Source organism: Halichoeres trimaculatus, unplaced genomic scaffold, assembly GCF_033239565.1.
Source record: "Halichoeres trimaculatus isolate MK-OKI-2021-1 unplaced genomic scaffold, fHalTri1.1 fHalTri1_scaffold_19, whole genome shotgun sequence".
Taxonomy (NCBI): Eukaryota; Metazoa; Chordata; class Actinopteri; order Labriformes; family Labridae; genus Halichoeres; species Halichoeres trimaculatus.
Genome location: NW_027437197.1, coordinates 10,603,307 through 10,630,611, shown reverse-complemented (window position 1 = coordinate 10,630,611; position 27,305 = coordinate 10,603,307). Strand labels below are relative to the sequence as shown.

Below are 27,305 nucleotides of genomic sequence, written 5' to 3'. Positions count from 1 at the left end.
TTTTTCCCCGATTCATCGATTAATCGTAAATATAATCATCAGAGTAATAGATTACCAAAATAATGGTTAGTTGCAGCCCTACTCCATGTGTAATTTTTGTTGCTGACAGTCACACAAACTGAGTCTCCCCAATGCACAGATATGTCTGGAGATTGTATGGTTACTTGTGACCTTGCATAAAAAAGTCAAAGCAGCAATATCAACATGAGCAGCCTGTTAAATCATCCAATTTTTGAATCAATTGATGAAACACAAACCTTTCTCCCACTCAAATACTTAGGGGAAAAAGTCAGCCTAAGGTTTGAGCTACTCCCTGAAGCAGATTGCCTTTAACTCCACTTCTTCCTGGCAGTGATAGTAGGTTTTCTCCAACCCCTCCTTGACCCAAACTGACTGTAAACAAATCTTCTTCACCAACTTTCACTCATTAGCCAATTAAAGTAGACCCTTCTCCCTTAAAGGCTTGTGTTACTGGCACATTAATCCAGAAAAAATAAGTTTTCATACTGGCACAGCTCCAGACTGGAATCTTGTATCCAAAGCAGATGGGCTTATCTTTTGAAATATAATTTTCGTGAAGACACATTTATCAAAAATAGCTGGCCAGAGAGGAATCAGCTTCACTGATGTTTGTCACAGTTGTTTCAAAAGCATTTTCTTTCTTTTGATTCTTGATTCTTGCTGTGTTTATCCACTTAAACTCACTTCAATGATTTTTTTTTTACATAAAGTTTTTTCAAATGTTTGCAGCCAGGAAACTAAGATACCTGTTTCATCAGAGTGTTTGGAAAGACATCCGTGGAGTCACTTCAGGGGACCGGGCTGAAAATCTGAGCAATGTCTACATTTTATACTCTCTGCTACAGCTGTCGTTACATAAGTCACTGCTCATCTGTAGAGTACTAGCCAAGTCCCACTTTAATTAACCGTGTTCAGCTTTGATAAGTCTTATTTTTTTCTAATCGCACAGTGTACAAAGATCTAAAACAGTTTGAAACAGAACATTGTCTGATTACAATTGATTTACAACATAAACAATATAATGTACTGCAACAAAATGGTTTCATGAATGTAAAGCATTTACCTTGGCGAGCAGGAGGCATGAAGATGCCATTGGAGGTGGAGGAAAATGGCTAAACTGAATCTCTGAATCTCATTTACTGATTTTTGCCTTTTTTTGCCAAACTTTCCTCACTTTTATCTGCAGGTGTTTTCAATAATGAGGTCTGTTTCATCCTTCCTTTCAGAATGGTTTTAAGTTGAACTAGGCAGGTATCAATAAATAGCACAGTTGCAGGCCCAATTGCAACATTTTATGGGTGTATCTTTTGAAAAAAGTGGGAAAGTTTTGCAAGATAACTGCAAGCACAAGTTCAATCACAACACTGATGCTTCTACTGCGAGCTTACCGCTAAAAGAGACAAAGAGTTTGTGCTGCAGATGTTACTTGGAATGCGAATGTTGCTGCGTTCATGGCTCATAGCTCGAATTTAAGCTCTCAACTGGAGCAAAAAAAAAAAAAAAGGCTGCTCAAGCACCACTGTAGTGACTAAAGTAGATATTTTCTGTCTGTGAACATAGCTACATGGTACTTTTGGAAGGTTATGAACAGAATTGACTGGATATCTTTGCTGGGAAAATACTTCACTAAAAATGTCTGACAGCTGTCACCTGTTCTGCAACCACTGGCCTGGATCGTTCCAGTCCTTAAGCATATGGACATCTATTACATTCTGTTGTGATAATGAGATACTCACTGATGGAACAATGGCTACTTAAACAGCACTGCAACATCATCTGCATTAGCCAAATTTGCTCTGAGAGCAAGCCACTGCAAACTGCTCCACTAGTAATGTTTAGAAGCCCCAGCAATGACACCGACGGTCAAACATATCATTATCTTTCAGAAACAGCCGTTATGTGGATTGAGGGGGTTGGGGTCTGTTGTGCTGCATGTTAAGTTGAACCTGACAAAAAATTGAACAATTAACCATTTTTAGAACACCTGTGTTGGCATTCCCCAAATAACTTGGCAGACACATTTTTGCTTGACCTACTTTGGATGAGTTCAGAGTAATTTCAAACAACACTGAAGAGTGTCACAGTGCATACCAAAGCTCCATATTGTAGCTGGAGCTGTAGCGTTGGTCAAAGTGGGCTCTTTGTGGACCTTACAACAACATGACATGTGACATTTTCTGCAGGAGCACTGAACAAATATGTCTGTTTCACAATTTTCCACATGGATGAGTAGAAGAGATGGAGACAGAGAAAGAGCATGTCTGGGAGTCCCTGCCTGCTCATTCCTGTATTTCAACCACATTGTGCTGGGCCTTGGAAGGTAAATATGCCAAGGTTAGAGAGCCCTGGCTGCTAGTGCTGAGAGGAACTGAGAGGAAAACTAATTTAATATCTTGCAAGCATGCTGATGTGAGAAATGGATAGAAAATTTCAAATCCTTTTGAGCTGAGTTTATGCAGACGAATAATGGAGTAACGGAAGAAAGTGGAGAAATAGAAGAAGAAAAACAGCCAAACACTGGAAATCTGTTGCATTTTGTTGGCTTCATGGTGCAATCCTGCACTTTAATATGAAATGAAACAGATTTGAAATTAAACAGAAACACAGCATGAACGATTTAGAGGGGTTGATTAAAAAAACTCTGTTCCAGCTTAATAGACAGTGAATGCTGTGGGCCAGACACGCAGCTTTGTCATATTGCATTAGCAGAATCAAACTTTAAATAGATGGGTGTCCTCTTCGGGGAGAAAAAGCCTACATTTCTTTCTCCTTGTGTTATTTGAAGTCCAATGTGACTTGCTGTAGGCTAGTTTAGCGTGTTTCTGGATGAAAAAAAGGAAATCTTGTCAGGAACAAAACACAGAAAAGGGCTGTTCAAAATGGGCTATTGCAAATATAGAGGATGAAAGGCTCAAAAGCAGCTTCGTCATGCAGTTGTTGGTGATGCAGAGTGCCGTGAAATGCTTTTTTTTTGCATAATACTGCGAAGAATCACATGAGAGATGTTCATTTTTTGCTTCATAAATGTAGTTTTTTGGCCATTGAATCTCAAAAATAGCCGTTGATTTTATCTCCCCAAGCAAAGACACACAAGTGATTGAAAGGGCCATACAAAAGAAAACCCTTGTCCCTGAAGGATGAGAGCACAGAGAAAAGAAAAGCAAGATTTGAGTAAGCTTGTAAGGGCCGCTGGTTAAAGGAGCTGGTCTGGTCTAAACTCTTTTTGCAGATTAGAAGAATTAAATGTTTTCAAATATGTATCATATGCAAAAGATCTGGACCTAGCCTATATCTTTAAATAACTTTGCAGCATACATCCAGTATACTTGATGCCGCAGCCTTACTTTCCTCTGGAATGGTGGTTAAACTAAAGAGAAACAAAGTTTTTCTCAGTGAATCGTGTTCAAATAAAGAATGCAGGAGTTAAAGCCTTTCCAAAGAAGTGAAGTGTTTTGGGCAACCTGACTGCACCTCTCTTGAGCTCTTGTTGGCTGTAGATAGGTACCAGGAGTGAAAGACGGTCACTGAACCATTCAGGCGCGAGAAGAGAAGAACAGAATAAAGGGTCTAATCCTCTCAAAGCTTTGAAAAGATATTATAAAAGTTTTAGAGCCATAATTCTCTTTTTAATCCATTCAAAGACGCTCTGACCCAGTTGAGGACCGTGTTCGTGATTTTGTTAACAGCTGCACATTCACCAGCAAAGGTAGCTGTACCTGGCTGCAGCTGTACCTGTATACTGTGGGATTTGGGGGTGAGATGGAGGTCGGTGTGTTTGTGTTGTGCTTGAGGCTTGAATATGAGGTAGAGGCTATTTTTACCTTGGCTTGTTCAGGGAGCAGGTAGAGTTTTAAAGCAACAATAATGGACACTGTTGAACTCTTTAAAAGGCAAAGCTAGTCCAAAGTTTTATTGGCCACTGTTTTCAAAACACATTAGCTATTTTGTTTTCCAGCCAGTAACTCGGCTAGTCTCCAGATTTAACTCATTTTACACTATAATAGACTGTGTTTACTTCTCTGTAGGTCCCACTATGTGATAATGATGCTTGGTCCTAATGGGAAAAGTTTGGAAAAGTTTTTGAGTGACAAGTGTCACCACAGCAACAAACATTGCAACTAATGACCCCCGAAATCTCAAACTTAAGGGCTCATTTCTGTCTTGGCATGCTGAAAGGAGGCAGGTTGCTGAATTCTTAACAATGTGGTGTTAGAGTGGGGTGAAAATGAATTTGGTCAAATTTCAAGTAAAGCTTTTTACAGGGCATGTTTTGGGTGTGGCCCCCGATGCCACATCACCAATATATACATTTTTTTTTTTTTTTATTTTACATTGCTCTGGCTTTGCACCTCAGACTACCTTGGGAAAGATAAATTACCAACAACATGGTTTGAGAGTAGATAGGAGTTGCTGCACTGTAACGCTTCAATGAAAATGTCGGTTTTATTGGGTGTGACTCAAATATGAGCACAAAGAATTATAAAATAAATAAATACCTGAGATGGTTTGATAAAAAATCTGCCTGAATGTTAACCACATCTTTTGATACACAATACAAGTGTGCAAAATGTAATGTCCCCATTTTTTACATTTTTTTCTCTCTGGAGTATATTCAACTCTGCATTACACATAGATATTCTCTGTGTCAGAGTCTAAGTGCAGTATGTTCTCAGGTAACCGAGTTATTGACTGGCCAGACCAATCCTAGCTGAGTGAAATTCAGTCTCGGGGAAAACACACTCCTTGCAGCTGCTCTGCAAGTTAAAATAGCCTATTGATCCGAACATAAGATGACCCCGATTATGAGGTAAGCCCTGCTTCAAGATGATTTTTTCTGTAGATTAGATTTTGTTTAGATGAAGAAGGAATAATTTAATTCTGATAATAATCACAATTTTTTTTATTCTGCAAATTCAAGTTATAGCTCAATTAGTCTACATAACAGGAGCATGGATATATTCTCACATTGTCAGATGTGCAGTGAGGAAAGAAAAGGTCATATGTAAGGTCTTTTAAATGTTTGCCCTTAAAAACAACATTTATTGAATCTTTTTTCAATATAAAGGTCAAACCCAGCTCTAGGATATTGCAGAAATTAAAAACCTTGCTGTATTATTCTTGGAGGTCAAAATTTTGCATCAAACTAATGAGCAGGGATGTATTTATGATCCACTCAACAAGGTTTTTGACTTAAGCTTTAAATGCATCAATAGAATTTCAGCTATAAGGATACTTCATCTTTCTCAGGCTTAAGTTGTTCCTCTTATATTTCTGCTGATCCAGCCCTATGCATATTTCTGTAGCATTCAGACCATCAAAAGTGTCTGCTTCATTTCTTTATGTTGATGTTCTTTTAACAAACTGGTCATGAAAGGCTTTTCAGTTATCTTGCTTCAAGTATGTCTCATTAAGTTTAAGTAGTGGTTAATCCAAAACCTTCTTTGGTTAAAAAAGGATCTGTGTCCTGATTCAACCTAATATAAAATGTCTTTATGTCTTTATTGATGCATGTTGGTCTATAACATGAGGAGTGTTTTGAATTTCCTTGCCAATGCCCACCGAGCATGTTGATAGTATCATTATTCATATCATAGTCATTATTGCCCGTGCTTGATTCATTTTGTCATTTGCGTCACTGCAACAACCGCCCTTGGCTTCCTTTTTTTTTTGGAGGGGCTTGGCTTCTCCTCATCGGCCTTATGGCTGATAAATGACTCTGTGAAAAGCGATATGGTGTCCTGCAGGGTAAAAAAAAGAATAGAAATTGAATCCTGGCTTCTGTCGGCAGTCTCATCTGTCATCTTTTCAATATTGATGTCCATTATGTTTATGGATTATTTGGCTGTCTTCTGTTCTCTGGCCCAGCTCACCCCGTCAGATCGGCCACTTGGGGCAGCGGCCTGTTGATAATGTCATATTGATTGATGGGCTTCAAAGTTTAATTGTCAGCGTGGTCTTCTTTTAATGGAGCTCCCCCATACAACGGAAAGACTGCGTCTCGAATGACTCAGATGATTTCAGGCCTGTGCACCGCTCACAGTGTGATGCAGATACACCAAAGACTCAGTATCATAATCTGGGCCATTATCAGCTATCTGGCTCATGTTTATTGCTTCCTGTATCACCTTTCATGGATCACATGTCTGTTTACAGGAAGACAACAGCACTTGTGAAGATTTATCACACCTACAAATAGACCCTAATTTTGTTTTGCTGGCATGGTGCAATTATTCTGCTGCTTTTACATCTCTTCAGGAACACTTAGTGGAATTGAGTGAATGTATAAGGAGTGATTTATCATCAACACGCAGATTAAACTAATGCAGTGTAATATCACAGCCATGCATCCAATGTTGAGAGTGATGATTGAACTTACAGTAGTTTCACTTAGAGGCTTTACTTTGTGCTTCATATTTGCACAGTGTTTAACTGAGGCTTAGCTTATTTTTTCATGTCAATACAAGCAGAATAGAGAAGGGTGCTGTCCATACTAAGTTAAGCAGTCTTGATTTACTGACAGGAAGTTCTGATGTGAACCTGCACTGATGAATTCTTATTAATGATTAAAAGCTTTTGTTTGTTGAATCGTCTGAACCAATTCTCCACATGCAGTATCTATTTCCATTCATAATAGGGATTGCATGCATTTTTAATGCTATTCTATGACATTAGGCTGTAGTTCCACCAACTAATTCAACCACAGAGATTGCTTCTCTTAAACATGACCCACAGGAGCATTTGTTAAATGAGTCCCTCACAGGTGGCGGGGAACACGTCCCATGACTTTAAAGGGGCTGTAAGGAGTTTCAGAGTGATCTTTAAAAATTCTCCCTTCTATATATATGCCTGATCGTAATCCACCCTCTAAAATGAGATTATCAGCGCCAATACAGCTGGTTACAGGTCATTTTAAATTGCCACTCGTTAGCTTCTTGATTGAATCGACCAGGACCGGGTTGATTTACAACATGTCTGGGTCTCTATGACAACAAGCGCCGGCTAACGAAGTTTAGTAGTGAGAAGAGATAAAACACAGAGATCTGTGTTTTTCTCTGCTAAAAATGATTTCTGTGATTAATTTTGAAGTGATGGTGGACACAGGAGCCTAACTGTCAGACAGAAAAAGGACAGAAGAGAAGAAGAAAGCTAAACGGGAGAGTGATACAGCCCGGGCTAAAGGCTAATTAGCCTTTAGCTCGAGCAGGACATAGTTAAACGGGATTCATTAACATTACACATTACGGGCATGTCTTAAAGCAGTGGACTGGCAGCTGCGCTAAATATAAATGGCTGCTTAACTACTTACAAACAGACAGTGTGAACTTGTTGTCACATTAGCAAACCGCAGTGCAGCGTAACTTAACTGATAAGTCCCTTACCTTGGCGCGTTGCAGTAAAAGGTTGTCTCAAATAAAGAAAATTTGTTTAGATCCGATCTCTATTTAATTCCAAAACAAACACATGCTTTGCTAAAAGTATTTATGACAGTGTGTGGAGATTCCGGGCCACAAGGTGACGAGGAAGTGCAATTAAAACAGATCCTACTCATAGCTTCTGTAATATGACCCTCAGGAGCATTAGTTAAACATGTCTCTCCACAGGTGGCATGAAACATGTCCCATGACTTAAAGTTGGTCATAAGTATCAGTTTTTCAACTTCTCATTCGAATGTTGATCTATGTCAATGTGAAATAAATGATCCATGTCTAATTAACTTCACATTCCCTCCTTTTAGTCAACTATGAAAGCTATTAGTCAACACATCAAGATTAACTTGGACATCACTCTGATAGTTTGTTGCTGAGGCAGCCTATACAGCAGTCAGTCTCTGCCAGACAGTCTCATACTGCAACACACCAGAACAAATCTTACAAACCTTCTATTAAAAGCCCCAAAGAGTTCAGAGAAATGGCTTGAAACATGTTGTGTCTGAGCCCAGTCTAAACCCCTTTGAAACAGATTCTGTGTAAACCCCACATGGCTCACTATTGTTACCAAAGCACCCTACAAAGACCACACACACAGCCATATGTGAGATATAACAGCCCGTGTTTTTTCTCCATTCCTCTCTTCTGTCTCTCCCCAGTGTGTTTGCAACCAAGGTCACAGTGGTCTTGCTCTGTTTTCCAGGGATATGTGGGCTTCATTCATCATCCCTATGATAGCTGCATGCTACGCTGCCCTAAATCTGCTGTCTGTGTTTGGGTGTGTGTTTTTTGTGCATGTGGGTAAATGTGGGTACATGTTTGCTCACAAAGAGAAATTGTTCTCTTGTTCTCTCCGTATGCTCATGCAAGTAAATGATCTCTCTTGCAGTTGCTCTCACAGACACAACTTTTTTGTTTCACTGATTATCTACAAGCAGGAAGGCTCTAACGTGCCATGGCTGTGTTCTTGTACAGTTTCCACTCGAGAAGCCTTTTTTGAGAGATTTTTAAATCAGTAAGCAAGATAACAGCACCAGCTTAAATCTGCACATCTGTACTTGGGCTTTACTGGTGCATAAATACCCTTATCACGATAAGTGTACTAAAACTTTGTTTCATCTTTAATCCTTGTTAAGCTTCAGAACAGATTGGGATTTCTCTTTTTTGATAATGTTGCTTCTTTATACATGTAAAAGAGAAGTGTGATGTTTTTCCCAAATCTGACTCTTACACACAGAAATGACAAGCAACAGGCTTTCAGATACATTCAATCTGCAGCAAAAAGAATAGAATAGAAAATACTTAATTAATCCCTGAGGGGAAATTCAGGAGTCACAGCAGCAATCAAGAAAACAAAAGTAAGAAAGTGTACAGAAAGTGCAAAAGGGTCCATAAGAAAAATACATGATAATAGCTTGTCCATCATTCTCCAGTCAGCCAGCATCCACATCCCACGGGTCCAGGACTGAGATTCTTTGGCAGTCTGTTCAGTCTCTGTCTCCTGTATCCTGTCTGCTTACAGCAGGTGAAGTTCTTCCAATGTGGCGTTTATGTCCAGTGTTAGCTCTGTTAGCCATGTCTGTGAAAAGCATAATGCTACTCTGCTTTCTGTTATTCCCTCTGTTGCTGGGTTAGCACGGCTAGCTCATCCATCTTAGTGGAGATTAAGTTCCAAATAACGATAGATGGACGGACAGGTCCATGTCACCACTTCTTAGCTCTTACCTGAGTACCATCACGTCATCCTCACCTCCTTCTCACCTTGTGGACAGACATCAGACCCTGCACCAGTTAGCATTGACATGCTACAGGCTGCTAACAGCTGATTTCACATGTGAACAATGCGGCCAATGTTATGTGTAATATCTCGGGACAAACACAGGAGCAAAAGTAGCAAAAATATCACTGAAGACACAACCAGTTTGGTGTTCATGGCCAACAAAGGGTCCATACAAAGTAATGATCCACTCCAAATACAAAGATGATGAAAAAAAGAGGAAAAAATTTACAAGAAACGGACAAAGAAGAGTAAGCTGCCGCAAAAGGCAGCCACAATCAACAAGGTGACACCTGGCAACTGTACAAATGTACTTGCTGTAGTTATGTTCTGGCTGTCCAGCACGCAGGAAATCAGATGACCTACTTGAAAGTCTGATAAGTCTTTGTAGTTGCAGTTGAGGCTAATCTCTCACCTCACATCACAATGTGCCTCCTTAAATGAGATGGGTCACTTTTGCAGTAAGGAGTTATCAAGCACTTTTTGTGTCTCACTGTGATTTAATTCTTGATCTCTCCTCCCAATCCTTTTCTCTCTGGAGCTGTACTACCGGGGAAAGGCTAAAAAGCCCTCAAAAAGTCATTCCATAAAGACTGAATATAGCGATTGATCTCATTTTATTTTGAAGATAAAAGCTGTAGAGTGAGTGTGTTTCATTGTACAGACAGTGCCGGCCCTTGGTTTTGACTTTCACTTACATTAGCCAAACCAATGGACCAGGGCTTGCTCCTACAAAAGCACCTCAGCCTTCTCTGCTTAAATGAGCTCAGGCTGGTCACGCTGGTTTCTTCCCTCACAGCAAACCTTTCTCATTTTCCACTGGGAAAGCTTTTTGAATGCATGACTCACACTACGAGAGGTGTCTTGGGTTTTCATGAAGTTTATTTCTGTTGTGTTCGACTTTGTGTGTGTGTCTCCCACACTACAAGTATATGGCATTTTCAGCATGGTCAGGCTCCAGACAGCAGTAATAGGTTAAAAGACACTGTTCAACCTCGATATGAAGGTTCACAGGACTAACATAAAGAAGCCACCACCATGCCAGCATGTTTACTCCTCTGTGTTTTAGTCTCTTCTCATCTTTTTCAGACTCTCCTCATTTCTTCTTATCAAGTCCTTGTTTTCTTTTTACTCCACCCTTTCTGTTTGTCCAAAGTCCCAAAAAGCTTTACTCCCCCCAAAAAGATGACGTGTTTGTTAAAGTGAGCAGCTCAAAACCAAAAGAACAAATCAAATAAAGGATTTTAGATGTAGTTGTCACAGATCAGGCCAGTCGACCGGTCTAGTCCAGGCGTGGATCAATACGAGGTGATGTAGGAGATGGTGGGGGAGTGATTGTGGGGGCAGTAGAAGGGCTAATCATTTCAGTCATTACCCAGCCATGTCTCCTGATTCCAAGGATTAGCAGACGCAGAAACAGGGGAGATGTTGTGTTAGTGCTACAGGAGACTCTATCAGGGATTTGGAGAGTGGAAAACACTGCCTGTCCCCTGCCGCCTTTGGTAATTGGGCCTGCAGTAATGTGTGTGTGTGTGGATCTTGGGAAAGAGTGTGTGTGACTGTGTGCATACAAGAAGTGTCAGGACAGGAAGACAAAGGACAAAAGACAGTGTACACATCAGTGTTGTGCGTGTACATGCACACCTGTAAGAAACACCCTGACCCTCCCCCCACAGGAGAGCTTACATGCTTGCTTGGCCACGAGCTGTTATGTGGAGCTGATCGTTTGACAGAGGACAGAAAGAAGCTAGGGAGACCAGGCAGTGAGAGCCTGGGAAAATTTCACACATCACTTCATTCAGGAAGGATGGAAACAGAGGAAACCACACTTGTGTGATTGGCCAGAGACTTACAAATGGCTAATTCAATCATCTGCAGTCAGGCATTAACAGTACCTTGCAGTCTGATATGAGACAGGAACAAGTCCTGTTATTGATCTGAGTTTGAAAGCATTTTTAGGTCAGTGTGTTTTAAAGGGGACCTGCCCTGTGCAGTGAAGTCAACCAGTATGTGAATTCCTCAGCTTCCTGAAATGCATCAGAAATGATAATCTCATCATAATAGTGCTAGAATTAAGGATACACGATAATATTGGTAAGTTAACGGTATTGGCCAATATTGGCTTAAAAATGAAATATTGGATAAATTTTGCACTTTTTGTGGTTTTGTTTCAGATTGTGTTGTCCTGTATTTGGTTTGTCGCCAATTGTTAAATTGGTCAATTTTGCCCTGGTTGCGGATAATGTTATGATTTTCTCAGGAGAGTATGATCCAGCGTTTAAATAAGATTTCGTTTTTTGAATGTTTTTTATGCAAGAAATTGTCATTTATGAATATACAGTTTAATCTTGCACAAGAAAGGAAGATTACATAACCAATGTGGTAAGAGTATGCACCATAATACAATATGCTACTTCCAATGCAGAAGAGAGTTGATAATCTCTGCAATTATGTGCACAGAAAAGTATCAGTATCGGTATCGACTAAATGAGTTGTCAAATATTGACATAACAGTTATCGTGCATCCCTAGTTGGAATGTGCCAAACTTAAGACCTTTTAATTGGTTAATACCACAGACTAAAGTCATGGTGGGGCCTGTCCATGAGAAACAGAGACTTATAAGAAACAGATGAGCAGGCGCCTCTCAGGAACATGAGACATGGAGGTGTTTGACATATCTTGGTGACTGTTGCTTCACTTTTGAGCTGAACAGATGGTCATTTCTGAAAATGGTATTTGACTCTGTAAAAAGTGAATAAATAAAAAAACCATGACATAGATAAGTGCTGACTACTGCCCCGTGTGCACCAGATGAGTAGAGGTGGAACAGGGAGAGAAAACATAAAACTAACACAAGTCATCGAAGTCTTCATCATTTTGAGTGACTGCACCATACTGAAATCCTGAAAAATCTCTGTCATTTGATCAATTAGTTTGAGGTGTGTTTTGGAAAGCAGAAGAGGCAGGATGTCAATTCTGCAGCTCCATCAACCATTTGGCTTCTGCATGTGCCAAAGTCTGTTTAATGTCTTGAACTTTATTCTTTTGTAAGGAGAAAAACACATATTGATACAATAAATGCTAACCAGTACCGTGTGTTTGTAGTAAACTTGCTCATAAAGTTGGGTCTTAGGATGTGTAACTGTAGGAAGAGTTGTGGCCTAGTTTGTATGGTATCCTCTACATTGTTTTCACATGTTTTTGTACAAGTCTGAGCCATGCAGGTGGGTTGAATGTGTTTTCAACCAATGTTTTATGTGTTAGTCCAATTTTTAGGCACTAGGCTGTTTACTGTTTGTTTTGTTTCCTAGCCTACTCAGTCAAGAGAAAAGTCATTTTTAGTATTTCTTTAAGATAAAAGCTTTTTAAGGTGAATCAGGAAGGGTTATGCTTGAAAATTGAAGCTCCAGTGAAATTTGAAATATTAGATTCTGGTGTTATGTATGAGAACATTTGCTGAAATGGGCGCCTCTGTTGGGCTACACGCCAACGCAGCTTCACACCTCAGTCGCTATTTTGTCTGTCGTGTGACCTGAAGGTAAAGCAAACCACAGCTGGGAATACAGGATGTACATCTTTCCACCTGACTGCAAATGTTCAACATTCAGGGGACACGCTGTCTCACCAGCACCAGCCTTCCAACACCTACAGCTTCAGAGCCAGCTTGAAAAAAAAGGAGGAGGAAATAAAACCTGTATGCCAAGACAGAACGTTTGAAAGGAGCTTAACATCCTCAGCAAAGGAACTTTTCACTCTTTTAGGCTGCATTGTGTTTTTTGGACACAGGGAAAAGAGGCGAAATGAAGCTGTTGGATAATCTTACCCAGCAGCCACAGAATCCAAGCTGAGAGTTTTGGAAGAGGCCAATCATATTCTAACCATATTCGCGTTGAAAGACAGAGTAGTGAAGTTAACTGACTTTGACCTTAAAATAAGAGTCGAACCAGACTTAAGCTTGATGGCAGAAAATCAGGTTAAACCTCTTCACCACACTTCTTTTCATTTCATCCAGCATGTCACCAGGGATGGCGAGAGGTAACAAAAGTTTCAGAGGGAGAAAATGAAAGAGGGGACACGGGGGAGCAATGCAAGGTGGCAGCTACGTGGGTGTCTATGTGTGTGTGAGAGTTTGGAAGATTAAAGATATGACATGGGGAAATGATGCCAAGTTCCTCCTCTTTCGTCTTCACTTCCAAAGTTGTCCTCGTGGGGCCCAGTAAGTTTAAAAATAGAGCTTTTCTAATGGAGGAGAGGGCCGAGGGGAAAGCGAAGACGAGTGAAAGCGTGCAGAGACTGGAGGAGTCCTTTGTGGTACGAGAATGCAATTTGAGATTGGCCAGATTGCTTTTTTTCTCTCCTTCTCTCTTCTCCCCCTCGGCCGATCATGAAGCGTGATATGCACCGACGGGGTCCCTAAGCCGCCATAAGCCTGACGCCAGTACCCACATCACCGCCAAGGAGCCGTTGCACTCACAACGCGAGCAAAACCCAGCGCAATGAAATAAAAGAGGGTCTCCAGAAAGATCAGCAGGGATATCAGGAATGATGAGAGTCTGGCAAGGGTGGAGGAAAAAAGAGGAGGAAGGAGTGAAAGGATGAGGGAATAGGCTCGGGTGGGATTATGGAGGGATATGGCGGAATGTGAATGCACTTGAGTTGTCCGATGAAGATTTCTCACGGTCACATTGCTTCGTGAGCAGAGCATGGTTAAGGGCCCTCGTTACAGATTTTAACTGCCTCTGAGTTAACCAGTAGGGTTTAAGAAAAATAGAGTCCAGGGAAGTGAAACAAATGTAAAATGTTTTCTCTTTGTCTCTTTTTGTGTGTTTCAGGAGGAGAGGGCTCAGCAGAGGCCGGGCAGAAGGAAACGTCCACCTGTGATATTTGCCAGTTTGGGGCTGAGTGTGATGTGGACGCAGAGGATGTTTGGTGAGTTTGCACTAACACACACAGATACATAAACCTTTTATGTTATCCATCTTACTCTTTAAACCATTTTTCAATCTGAGCAGGCTTCCCTCACAACAACCACACCTCAATGACATCTAATTTATTCTATTCGCATAAATATATCATTCATCAGGCTTGTTTATAGCACATAGATATGTATTTCTCACCGTCTTATGCAGGTGAGAGTAATACCCAAGGAGGCTCGAGTGTTCCTCTTCCTTCTCTTGCCTCAGCATAAAAAGCTAAAATAGCCTTTTCATCTTTCTTCTTGGTTTTACAAGTAGCTTTCACATCTCTGCATATCTTTTCACCCCTTCTTGACTTCATCTCACTGCCTTCTTCTGTCAGCTGCTTCTTCACCCAGTTAATCTCCATTCATGTTAGCCTCATTCATTTCATTAGTGCCACTGTAAGGAGTCATGAGGTAGTGACGCGGTAAGGCTAACTGGCAGGGAAATCTATTAAGAGGGCTATGTTTATTAAATTAAAATATCCACAGTGTACCGCACAGGCTGGGACAACAATAAATTGCCAAACCAACATTTTGTCCCACCCTGAATAAACAGGGCAGAGCATCAATACCATGGATACACAAAGTGATCCTCTGCATAGGATGTCAGTGATGGTCCCCTTGTCCATATAGTTTGTTGACTTTTACAGCAGTCATTGTTTCATAGACTTAACAATACGCCTGTTGGTTTACAAAGCTCTGAACGGATTAGGGCCAAAATATATCAATGGTTTTCTAATTCAGTATGAACCATCAAGACCACTTAGGTCATCTGGAACAGGTCTGCTTTCAGTTTCCAGAGTCAAAACCAAACATAGAGAAGTAGCATTCAGCTTCTATGCTCCAAATATCTGGAACAAACTGCCAGAAAATATCAAGTCTGCTGAAACCCTCATCTCCTTTAAATCCAAGTTGAAGACTCACCTATTAACAGCCTTTTATTAGAGAATTTTAACAAATTATTTTGACATCTTTTTTTTATTGCACAACCCTGCACTGCGACATTTGTGCTTATATTCATTTTTTTTTCTTTTTTTTTTGTAATTTATTATTTTTTATCTGCTTTTTATCTGCTTGTCATATGTTTTCTCTGTAAAGCACTTTGAATTGCCTTGCTGAAATGTGCTATATAAATATATTTGCCTTGCCTTTCCTTTCATGAGAGCACTTTTACTGGCACAAACTTTCTTAAAAACTTTATTGAGCTTCTGCTGAAATTATTTTTCAGTGCTTAAATGCTTTGTCAGGTGTTTTTATGTTTTCGGATTTCCAGCAGTCTCAGTACTTTCTATCAAAAACAACTCTTGTGTGACTCATGAGATATCCTCCAGTGGATGGAGCATCCTGTTTCCAGAGTTATAAACAGTGTACAAGTTTGTATCTATCACATATCAAAGTTTAGGAAAATGATACAGAGACCTTATTCATCAGAGATGCTCACTGCCAGTATATGATTCCAGAAATTCATCATTCCTAATATCAGGTTCATCACCAAGATCCCAGATCTGGCGAATGACATCATCTGTTTTTTAAGGCAGTTGCACACACAGAAATATGATTGCATCATTGCAGCAGTGACTCAACAATACCTTACCTAAAAAGGTTTTCACAGATCTTAATGCAAAGTAAAGTAATAATGACCTCATGTGGTAAAGTCGGCAAAACCTTCTCAAAGTATAATTTAGTGTCTCATTAAATAGCATTTAATTTTGAAGGGACCATAAAAGATTTGTAGTTTTAATTTGAAAGGTAAGAGATGTGTGATTTTTCAAAGGATGGTGTATCTTTATCCTTATATCGTCCAAATATCCTCTGTGATAAATACGTGTATCACTACTTTCCACAGTGCCTTGTTTCTGTGCTTTAACTCCAGTGTTTAACACTTGGAAATTTAGATTCAAGCTCTTGTCTATACCGCTCACCTCTGCAGCTCAACACCCGCTGAGGTTTAGTGCATGGTTGACCATTTCATTTAACCTCAATTACCAGAGCGGGGCACTGAGAGAAAGGAGATTTTCGCTTATTCTGGAAATCCAATTACGGACCCTACAGGACTCAGCAATGTCAGGCCAAAAATGACTTTGACTCGCACGAGGAAAAACTAGTTCAGAGGAAAAAAAAAAAACGTTTGTCATAAATTTAACCGTTTGTTGCGGGTGAGGCGGATGAAGGTAATGTGTTATCAGACCACTTGCCCGTGTGCATTAGTGAGGAAGCGGCAGTAAAAACATCCTCAGGGGTGCAAAGTAAACACAAGGGTGCAAAGACCAATTAGATGAAGGCTCAACTGGTGAGCTGTTTCCTGCATCAGTGTATTTGCCTTCTGCAGCTTGATTGGAGCTTAAATGAACCAACATTACTGATGTGGTGTGGAACAAAGATCAGCTGCTATCAGCAAAAGGGAAAGCAGCGTTTATAAGAAATCCCAGACGTACTGCTAGAAATTAGAAGTGCCCTGAGAGTATGACTCTATCAAACTGCTCGATGTAATGGAAAGATAATGTACCCTGGTGTGCAATAACCGTAATGCAAAAGGAACAGCCTCATGATGCATTCTAAGCCTCGTTGCAAATACCAAACAGCTTGATTCCGCTCCTCCTGATGCCACCCACTTTCACAAATGCACCTTAATATTCTACTAAAACGCAGAAATGGATTTAGTGGCAGTTTCTTAATCCCCCCGAGGTGGAATTTAGAAGGTCACAACAGCAAAATGCACCGCTGATGATGTGTGCACACTAAACCCGAAACATAAAAGGAAATGGAGCCTCAATAACACGAATTTAGCCCAAACAAGAAATCAGACTTGTTCCTCTGCAGTGAGAAGACACTGGACAAAGTCACTCATTTGTTTTGGTGAAATACTTGTGTGTGTCTCTTCTTGTTTAAAAGACACTACAGGTACTTTTAATTCTTACAAAAGCCTGAAGGTGTTTTGATCAGACTGTATCCAGTGAATAATCAGACAAGTAATTGCAAACCCATCAGCAGGTAATTTTCATCAAACAGCAGACAACCTCTGGCCCGGCGGAGGATCGGTTTGATTAAAATGACAGGTTCCTCCAATCAGACGCAGCTGATTTAATCAAGCAGACTGTCAGTTAATCAAACACAAAGTGCAGAGAGATGATGGTAATCAAAGACCAGGTGACAAAAGCTGAAGTGTTATAATAGCAAGGCTCATATTTTCATACAAACAGAGAGGCATAAATAAATGTTGTCCTGGTATTGTTGGTTGTATAAAGAGCAGTCTGTATTCGTAATGTGAGAGGAAGTGCACACTGATGGTCAACAAGCGCTGCTTATTTGTTAATGGCCTGTTTGATTTTTTCTTCTTTGTAGACTGATGGTAAGACACTGAGATATTTTCATCTTAAAGCAGATTATCATTTTCCCAAATCTGACAACATCTAGAGAACCCCTGCCTCTCACAGTGTGCACGAGGGCTATTTTCATCATCTTGTTATAATAATTGTCTGACTTTTAACAGCAGTCTGGTGAGTACGAAATGAGATCTCTCCTTACTCATCATGTGTGAATCACTTTCTGGACAGAAATAAGGAAACAAAATGCGCCCGGTAGTGCATTCTGTTGCTTGAACCTATTTTGGCTTAACTGTTGTGCATTTAACCCTGCTGTGGCAAATGGCTGTGCTATCCCTACGGAACCCCTTCAGATCTGTATTCTTGAGGCAGAAAAAGACCAATTTACCCCTCAAGGATCAATAAAGTGTCACGAAAACCCATTTAGATCCATTTGTGGTGTAAAACTGTAATTACCCACAAAAAAACCATTGCTTTCAAAGCCATCAATAGCACCATTTAGTCATGATAGAATTAAGATAGAGAAGGAGAAGATAGCAGGCCAGTCATAGAGAGGGGGTTGCAGGGACACTCAGCGTGTAAATGCTGGGTTTAGACCCTCGGAAAGAGGAGCGAGGGATTTTTCAGAGGCAGCACTTGCGTCAGTTCTGAAGCTTTTTCTATAAAGAGTAAAAAAGGAATTTCAATGAAAAAGTCACAGGCATGCAGGCTGGCTTTATTCTCCTTGTGCTGGGTGCATCCATACACGTGCTGCTCAGCAACCACAGGAAGCATGTGATGCATTATACTCACCTTGGCTTATCTAGAGGCGCTTTTCTGCTATGAATCCACATTAAAAGCATGTTCCTTTTGTGTTCATCCAACATTTCTTTGTAGGCTTTTTATGCCGTTGTGTTGGAGTTTTTTTAAAGCATCTTTGCAGTTATGAAACATGTCTTTGTTGTGGTATTTGATCTCTCTGACTCGCTGTAGTCTTTTTAAATGTCTTTGCTGCGTTTTTTTTGTTGCTGTATGCTGTTGCACATAGATTTCTTTGGAGTCTGCATCTTTTTGCAAGCATCTGGCATGCCTTGTTGTGATTCTGTATTTCTTTGTAGTCATTCTCCCGTGTAGTTAGGTATATAAATGTTTAATTTTGATGGCTGTTTTAAGCTTTTTTGTGTCCTTGTGGTTGTTTTGTCACTTTTCATGATTCTTTTTTGTAGTTATTTATTACCTCCACCACCTAGGTTATGTTTTTGGGTGAGTTTGTCTGTTTGTCTGTGAACAACATATCTCAAAAAATAATGAACTGATCTTGATGAAATTTTCAGGAATTGTTCAAAATGAGACAAGGAAACTGTGATTAAATATGGAGGTGATCTGGATCACCATCTGGATCCAGCATTTTTAAAGTATTCTTTATCATTGTGAGATAGGGCCATTTTCACCATATGTGTACATAACCCCACAATAAATGGTCGGATTGCTTTGCAAAAGAATACAAGACAAGGTCACCATAATTTCTGACAGATGTAAAAGCACGACCCAGATCCTGGCAATACTAAGATACTAAGATATGGGTACTGGGTCATCATCATTTTCAACACTATCAGGTAACAGATTATCGGTAACACTTTACTCTAGAGGTCCGCAAATTTCATCACACTAAGGTAATAATTAGACAAAGTTGTTTCTTCAAATCAAATCAAATCAAATCAAGTTTATTTATAAAGCACTTTTCATACATTAAAAGAAATGCAGCACAAAGTGCTATACATGTTAAAAACAGTCCCCGCCCCCCCATTCAAACTCCACCCCAAAGCACCACCCACCCACCCACCCACACACACACATATACACACACACACACACACTCTCACACACACACACACACACACACATACATATGCACACACAATACATGATTTTAAATGTGTAGATAAAAAATCGTGTGGCTGAGTACAGAGGAGCCAGGTCAGGAAACGCCAGGAGGCCGACTGCACTGGGCGGCGTCCACAGTCTAAAGCCAGGACGCCTCCACCCGGGCATGCCTCGCTACAGGACCAGCAAGGGGCCCACTGCAGCAAAACGCTGCTGCAGACCCCCACCTGGCCAAGACGACGCCCGCCACAGACAGAGACATCTTATTTCTTTGAAATTACCCCCAAAATTTCATGAGAATTTGGTTAAAAAAATGAGCATATAACTTCTGGCCAGATTCTGTTTTGCACTGCGCCTGTACTCGCAGTGTCTATCACAATCAGGTAAGGCCAATTTACAACCCCACTCTTGGTGAATACCACATCCAAAGCCTTAAGTTGTATCATGTAAAACATTATAGGCCTAATCTTAAAGGTGTATCATTTTGCATGTGATCTCAGTTATGGGTATCAACAAACTCGGTACTAAAGAACTTGGTGAAATTTAATAACAAATCAACTGCTTGTTGGGAAATTGATTTATTCACTCAACATTTCAAAGGTAACTATCAGAGGAAACAATGAACCTAACTTCTGTATTCAAGAACTAAGCAGCTATTTATCACCTGCTTCTCTGGAAATAACAGAAACATTGAGATACTTCTAAAAACATTTTGTGGTGGGTTTTGATTTCATTTCAAATAAATTATTTGCTAATTGTTACCTTTTAAGCTTGCAATTTGGAGTAAATTTCAAAGAAACTGGAAAAAAACAGTAACCTTCAAATTGTGACTTGCGGCAATAAATTTGGACATTATTTTAAAAAATAAACACCAAATTGCAGCAGACAGTCTGCTGAAAGGGAGTATAACGTTAAAGTAGGACTAAAGTGTTGCGTGACAATCACAATATGCTTGGCGGAGGTCTATGCACTCCGAGTGCTTTTCTAGTTTCCATATGCCATCATATTTTTCATTCATCAATGTGTGTCTTTGTGGTTGTATTCTCTTCCTCTCTGTTGCAGCTTTTTTCTCTTGTGTTTCATAACTTTCAGTTAGCTTTACATGTTTATAGTTCACAAAACTCCAGCAATGCTCCCTCCCACATGGACCTCAGAGGGTTGTCCAGTGATCTGTGCGATGTGTCTTTTGAAGGCTTTTTATTATTTACTACTTGGTGCGCATACATTGCTTTTACCTTTATTTTCTATCCCCCTGCCTTGTTTTCTCTGTTTAACAAGCCAATCATTCCTCCCTGTCACTCTTCTTCCTCTTAACCCCCCTTCCTCTATCTCCCCCTGTGTGCCTCTCACATTTTTGCAAAAAGATTACACTGAAATTTGAAGCTTAGGATTATGAAAATCATTTCAGTGTTCCCTTGCAATACGGTTTGCCAAGCAGCCACTGAATCCATTGGACTTGACTGCTGTGTATGTGTGTGTCTGTGATAGTTTTAATGTGTGTAAAGTGGCCTTTTCACTTGTGAGCCTGCAGACAGTCTGGGGGCGGGGTGGGCCAAGGGGGGTGATGGGAAATAATCGCAGGAACCTAATCAATACGACACATCCTGCTAAGAGAGTATCCTCACACACGCGTGTCGCACACGCTCCAAGAATATGTACAGCAGACCTACACACCTACACACACACACACAAACACACACTGCTGACTTGTATTTAACACTTCTCTACCCTTTTGTACCTCTCTGCAGAATGTGTGAAGCAGTGATTTTGTGTGTGTGAGAGAGAAGGGGAAACAGGGTTTATCACAGCGCCGCTTCATGCATGTGTATGACTCTTCACGCACGGTTGTCTGTGGGTGTTCGAATGTGTGTGCGAGCAGCATTAGGATGTGTTGACGCACTGCAGTCTGGTGGTATAGTGCCTATTGTGGAGAAAGTGAGAGGCCTCATTAAAAATGTATAGAGCCCAGACATCAGCCTGTGACCAACAGCGGCCTCTCGGGATGGCTGAGACTCTGAGAGCTCCTCTACGATGGGAGGTTGTGTGTACGCGTGTTTGTAAAGCTCTTTTTTTTCTCACAGCAGCTTGGCGGGGAAATTTTGCTTTAGCTCAGAGGCTCTTAAGATTTTGATGAAGTTCCTCACAGTTTCCTTCGCTTCTTCCCTTCATGCTGAAACTATTCTCATTTAGATAGTTTTTGCGATAACGCCAACACTTTAATTGTAAGCTTAATCTTGTCTTGAGGGCGGCTGTTGTAAAATTAGACTCTGTGTCTTATAATCTTTAAAGGTTAAACCAGAGTACTTTTTCTCATTTGCCTCCAGTGGTATCTAGCTGCGCTCATAATTTGAGTTTAACTGATGAGGTTTTCAGAAATCCTCTGAAGGGAGATATGCATCCACATGAGCACAACAAAGGTAGAGGTGTGTGAATGCCTCTTAAATGATTTAACACTTGTCCAAATACAGGCTGTTGTGTGATAAAAATATGATAACAGATCAGTGTTTTTACTAGCTTTGGGAGAATAGGACTTGTGATTTTTATGGGCCATTTTGCAGTTTTATCTTCCGTCAAGAAAAGGATGATTGTTTTCTTCTAAATATTAAAATAAAATATGGAGTATTTGCTACATAAGGGTTGGTGACAACTGCCAAACCAACACTCTTAAAGATGAGTTGTGTTAAACCTAGAGATGCTATGAGGAGGATCTGTTTCAATTGCACTCCCTCGCCACCTTGTGGTCTGGGGTCTCCTCACACTGTCGTAAAGTACTTTTAGTAAGGCATGTGTTTGTTTTGAATTTAATGGAGATTGGATCAAAACAAATTTTCTCGGTTCAAGACAACTTTTTACTGAATACAACGCCCGAGGTAGGGTATTTATCAGCCTCAGGCTGTATCACTCTCCCGTTTATCTTTCTTCTGCTCTTCTGTCCTTTTTCTGTCTGACAGTTAGGCCCCTGTGTCCACCATCACTACAAAATTAGTCAGAGAAAACGTTTTTAGCAGAGAAAAAACACAGATCTCTGTGTTTTATCTCTTCTCACTACCAACCTTCGTCAGCCGGTGTGGTGTTGTCATAGAGGCCTTGGTGTGCAGTAAATCAATCCGGTCCTGGTCGACCCAATCAGGAAGCTAAGAAGTAGCAATTTAAAACAACCCATGACCACCAATATCAGTGCTGGTAATGTCATATTAAAGTGTGGATTACAATCAGGCATACATCTAGAAGGGAGACTTTTCAAGATCACTTTTAAACCCCTGACAGCCCCTTTAAATGATGCTGAAGAATGTGAAAAGACTGACTGATGACTCCCTTCTCCAGATTACTGGTGTACACTTAGTATGGAGTCTGATTTTTCTGGAAGGGAAAAGAAGCTTAAAATGTTTCCTTCATTAAGGTTACACTCTGGATTTCTCCACCATAGCATTCGTAGTTGTTAGATGAATCTGCTGTTTGCCAAGAAAAACTTAAATATCTATGTAAATGAAGCACTTATAGCGCTGGTGTTTACCAGTTATTCCACAAAAAAAATGCAGTTAATGAGGCTTCAGGCCACCTTGCTTTCTTAATACACAGCAATATACATTGCTTCTGTAGTGATCTCACAGGCCTCCAGATGGATGACAACTCTGGTTAAAGGCAAACATTTGATCAGTTCCTTAGTAACACACTCGCACACTCTCCTGCCAGACGTTTTGAAGTGGTTGCTTTGAGGTCTTAATGAGATTTTATCCAACTGTTAGCATTTTCAAGACGGTCTGTTTGTGCTCCTTGTACTGTAGTTGAGAGTGATTGCTGCTCTCTGTCATGTGGGGCACACTCATTTTACAGATAAGTGGCGTTGTCCACTGTCGTGAACAAATATTGCTACTCAATGGTCTGCACTGTGACCATAAGAAGAGCACAGTTTTTTCAAATACAGGGAATACAATCCTGTCTTATTTTTGGGAAAACGCAATCACTGAAATCTACACAGAGCAGTTTCCCACATTTATCATTTTTTTTGTCTTTACAATCAGAAAGACAAATGGTATCTCAGTGTCTCAGTGACAGTATAGGAGAGTTAAGAACATCATGATATTAAAACTACTGGTGCAACAGAGAAGTGATGGTTGAAAATACAGTTTATATTTCCTCATGGGTTCTTTTCACCACCCTTGCTTCTCTTTGTATTTCACTGTGACTGCAATGAGGGCATGACCACACAATGTATTTGTCAAGCAGCCGGCGGCACACATTTGACCTTTCTGTGGTGCATGTGTGCAAAAGGGCAGACGCTGCTCAGGACTCATACAGTGACAGTTCGATCATAGATAAAGATCCAGATTTTGAGCCTGAGATGATCCACATCCACAGAAAATTAGGCTCTGTCGTGACTGTTATCAGGTGAGCTGCATTTTCATATGGCATTTGTTTAAAATACTTTTTATCTTTTCAAATAAATTACCCCCCCCCCCTTTTTTTTTTCCAAAATAGTCCAAGTAATTTTTAATACGCAGCTTGAGTTAGCTCACTGTAAACCTCCAATCACCTTTTGCTCCAGTTAACGAGGACATCACTTCTTGGATCAGCGGCAAAATAAATATATCTTCTACCTTAAGAACTCAGGCAGTCTCTAATTTTTCAAAAACAGTTTTTTTTTTTATAGTGAAGTGTGACATTTTGATTAGCTTAGAGCGGGGTGTGTCCAGACAGTCAGTTAATTACTTAAAATCTAGTTGGCTTCTTCAAAATAAACCTGTTCAGATAATGCAAAATCCTTCACACTGCCTTACTGTAAAACATTCATTTGTCAGCAACACTACCAAAACATTGGCATGAAACATTGGCAAGACCATCTCTGTTAATCTGTGGATCAGTAAGCCTTAACCAGCACATTATTTGAATGAATCATTAATGTTGATTTTAATAGGGAAAAAAACTTTTTATTTTTCAAACTAGTTGACGTCAGTTTTCTTTGACCTTGCCATTTTGTTGTTACCTGAATTTCCTGTAGGAACTCAGCTCTGTAAAAGAAGGCAACAATTACACTGATGTGTTGGCAGCAATCAACTTGACTCTGAGAGCCGGCTCTTGTTAGCCACAATGGTACCATAAAGAGCCATTTGAGAGCTGAAACAGCTGGTGTTTCTTGCTGAGCCAAATCTAGACCACTACAAAGCATCTGAATTCCCATCACTGAAATCATTGACACAGAGGTTTATGTCAAGGTTGATTACTTAAAAAGTAATCTGTGAAAATAGTTATGATGCTGATTTTCAGGATTCATTCAACATTCTGAGTAAAAAGCGTTTGCAGGGGGTCAAAATATACAACATTAAACTATCTTGAGCTAAAAAAGAAGATGTGTTTCTTTTGTAGTCTCAGTAAACTGAACTGTCACAGTGTTTGAGTGTCGTTATATAACCCCGTGCAGAGGCAGGTCACTGAAAGGTTCATTGGCTCACCTTCGATGTCAGGTTGAATTTTGGATATATGTGTACCTTGAGACAGCTGCGTCTCCTCTTGTGCATAACGAAGCCTCTCTTCACATCACTCTTACTTTGCTGATCCATCATCACAACAGTAGCTGAGCACCGCCACGCTTTGTTGCACGGCATTTCAATCAACATCAATGTCAGCAGGAGGAATCATCACGGCTGATTGGGAAGGTGTCTGCTGGCTGGTGTGTTTCAGAGTGTGTGTGCGCAGAAGAAGAAGTTAATGTGTTGGCGGGCACCCACGTGGGCCGTATGCAAATGCATCTGTAAGACAGCTGAATGCCTGTGCTTTACTGAGCGCCGGGCACCAGGGGAAAATGAAAAGAGCAGGAGAATAATGACAGATTTATAATTACAGAATCTAGCGTTCAGCGCTACTCAGCAGCAACTGTCTGGGGAAGACAATCTGGGTGTGATTTCTGCTGATCAGGCCTGCCTCACACTCAAGGGTCACACCACGCTTAAACAAAATACACACGCACACACACAAGTTTGTGCACGCACAGGTGTCTGTCTCTTCTTCCTGTCATTTGCGTGGATGTCACACACGCAGAAGAGCCCACACACACCGACACACAAAATGCCTCACACTTTAATTTTCATTGGAAAATAGTGGTGCGCCATCAAATTGGCCGGTTAATTTGCAAGAGCTGAAAGTATCACCCAAAAGCTGGAGAAATTAATGTTGTGTTTCTGCCACAGAGCACAGCAGCAAAAATCAGCTGGAAGGAAAAAATTATTTATTAAACAGAGAAGGGAAAAACAGCAGGGTAAATCTAACAAGATGATTCAAACCTTGATGGTTGCCACTGGGTTAAAAGACAATTCATTAATATTAGGAACGTCTGAGTGGGATTTTATTCAGTTTGGTTTAGACAAGGTCATCGTCTGAGTCTTGCAACATCAAAGATGAAGAGTACAGCTAAGAGAAACAAAACAGAAACACTTCAGTACAACAAATCAGATGATGTCAAACTGGGACATCATCATTGCATGACATTTTTACCAATCAAGGGTGCCACTGCGACACTCAGATTTTTTATCTTAATATCTGTAACCAATTCGGATAAGTGGATCTTAACACCCTGAAACCGTACTCACTTCAAGCTGCATCAGTGTAAGCATTATTTGGACTACCTCTCAGTGATACAGAGAAGCTTCTGCAGACATGACCAGCTGGTGCTTCAGGTTATCATCTGCTGTCAGCAGTACATGCATTGGTTTAAAGTTAATCAGACAACCAAGGATTATAAATAGCTTCTCAAAATCACTGAATTTCCATTGCGGGAATAAAGCCACATTTCCGAGCTCAGCTGTGACAACATTGTACCAGACATGCTTGAGGCCTTGGAGCCAACGTTCTCAGTCGAGTTGTTGTTAAATCAGAAAAAAAGAAATCCTCAGTGAATCTTTCCACCAAGCTGTTTGAGTCTGCACTTTGATGGTGTTTATGTCTGAATATTCTGTGCTAATTTCCTTTGCAGTATTTAAATGTCCAATTTTATCATATTTTCATTATCATTTGTCCTTTTTACCCTCAACTCTTTATTATTAATAGCTTCCTGACATTGTAATAGCACATCCATTGTCAATCAATCCCTCTGTGCAGCCTGTCTCTCTCTGCAAAGTTCAATCCATTTGCTATTGTGTCATATTTAATGTGCCAAACTGACTCAGAACAGGATTACTATGCACGGTCCAACGTCCTGCCTGAGTGCAAGCTGTACTGTTATTTTCTGTCTCATTTTTAATCCCTGAATGAGTTTCAGTCTGTGTCCTTTGCAGTCAGACGCAGTCACAACCATCCCTTGGAAAAAAAAAGATGCTTTCATTTTCATTCCTGTTTGAGATTTTATTAATTTTGCAACTTCAGGTAGATAACACACAGATTGTTATCTCATATATTATTCTAATGCATGTTGTTGTTCTGCAGGTGTGTCTGCAACATTGACTGTTCCCACATCAGCTTCAACCCGGTGTGTGCCTCAGATGGCCGTTCCTATGACAACCCCTGCCAGGTGAAGGAGGAGTCCTGTCAGAAGCAGGAACGTATCGAGGTCAAGTACCTGGGTCACTGCCAAGGTCAGAGTAAAAAAAAATTACTAACTCACACACAGAGGCATGCATTCACACTTTAAAAGACAACAACACCTACACACTCTAACACCACACACACTCTAACACTCTCACACACACAGGATGCAGTCAGTCTGGCAGGTGTTGACTCCCAGTTGAAGCGAGGTCACAGAGGCAAATGAGGCAGCCTGCAGAGCTAAATGCAGACAGCAGGATTCTGTATCTCTCCTCCAGCTGCAGCTCCAACCAATTCTTATGATTTTATATATTCTTACTCATCATATTTTGGAATACGCACACAGATAATCCTTAAAACCCTACATAACTGGTGCTGCTATGTATACCGATAATTTAACAGAATACTAATCCCTTCT

The 27,305-nt window shown here is 40.4% G+C and overlaps 1 protein-coding gene across 1 annotated transcript in view; it reads left to right on the top strand.

Moving 5' to 3' along the window:
• Positions 1–27,305, top strand: part of LOC141808505 (tomoregulin-2-like) — a 122,558-nt gene that overhangs the window by 82,779 nt on the left and 12,474 nt on the right. The window contains exons 5-6 of the mRNA XM_074695140.1: positions 14,059–14,155; positions 26,789–26,937. Coding sequence (XP_074551241.1) covers positions 14,059–14,155; positions 26,789–26,937 — 246 coding nt within the window. The remainder of the gene's footprint in view (positions 1–14,058; positions 14,156–26,788; positions 26,938–27,305) is intronic.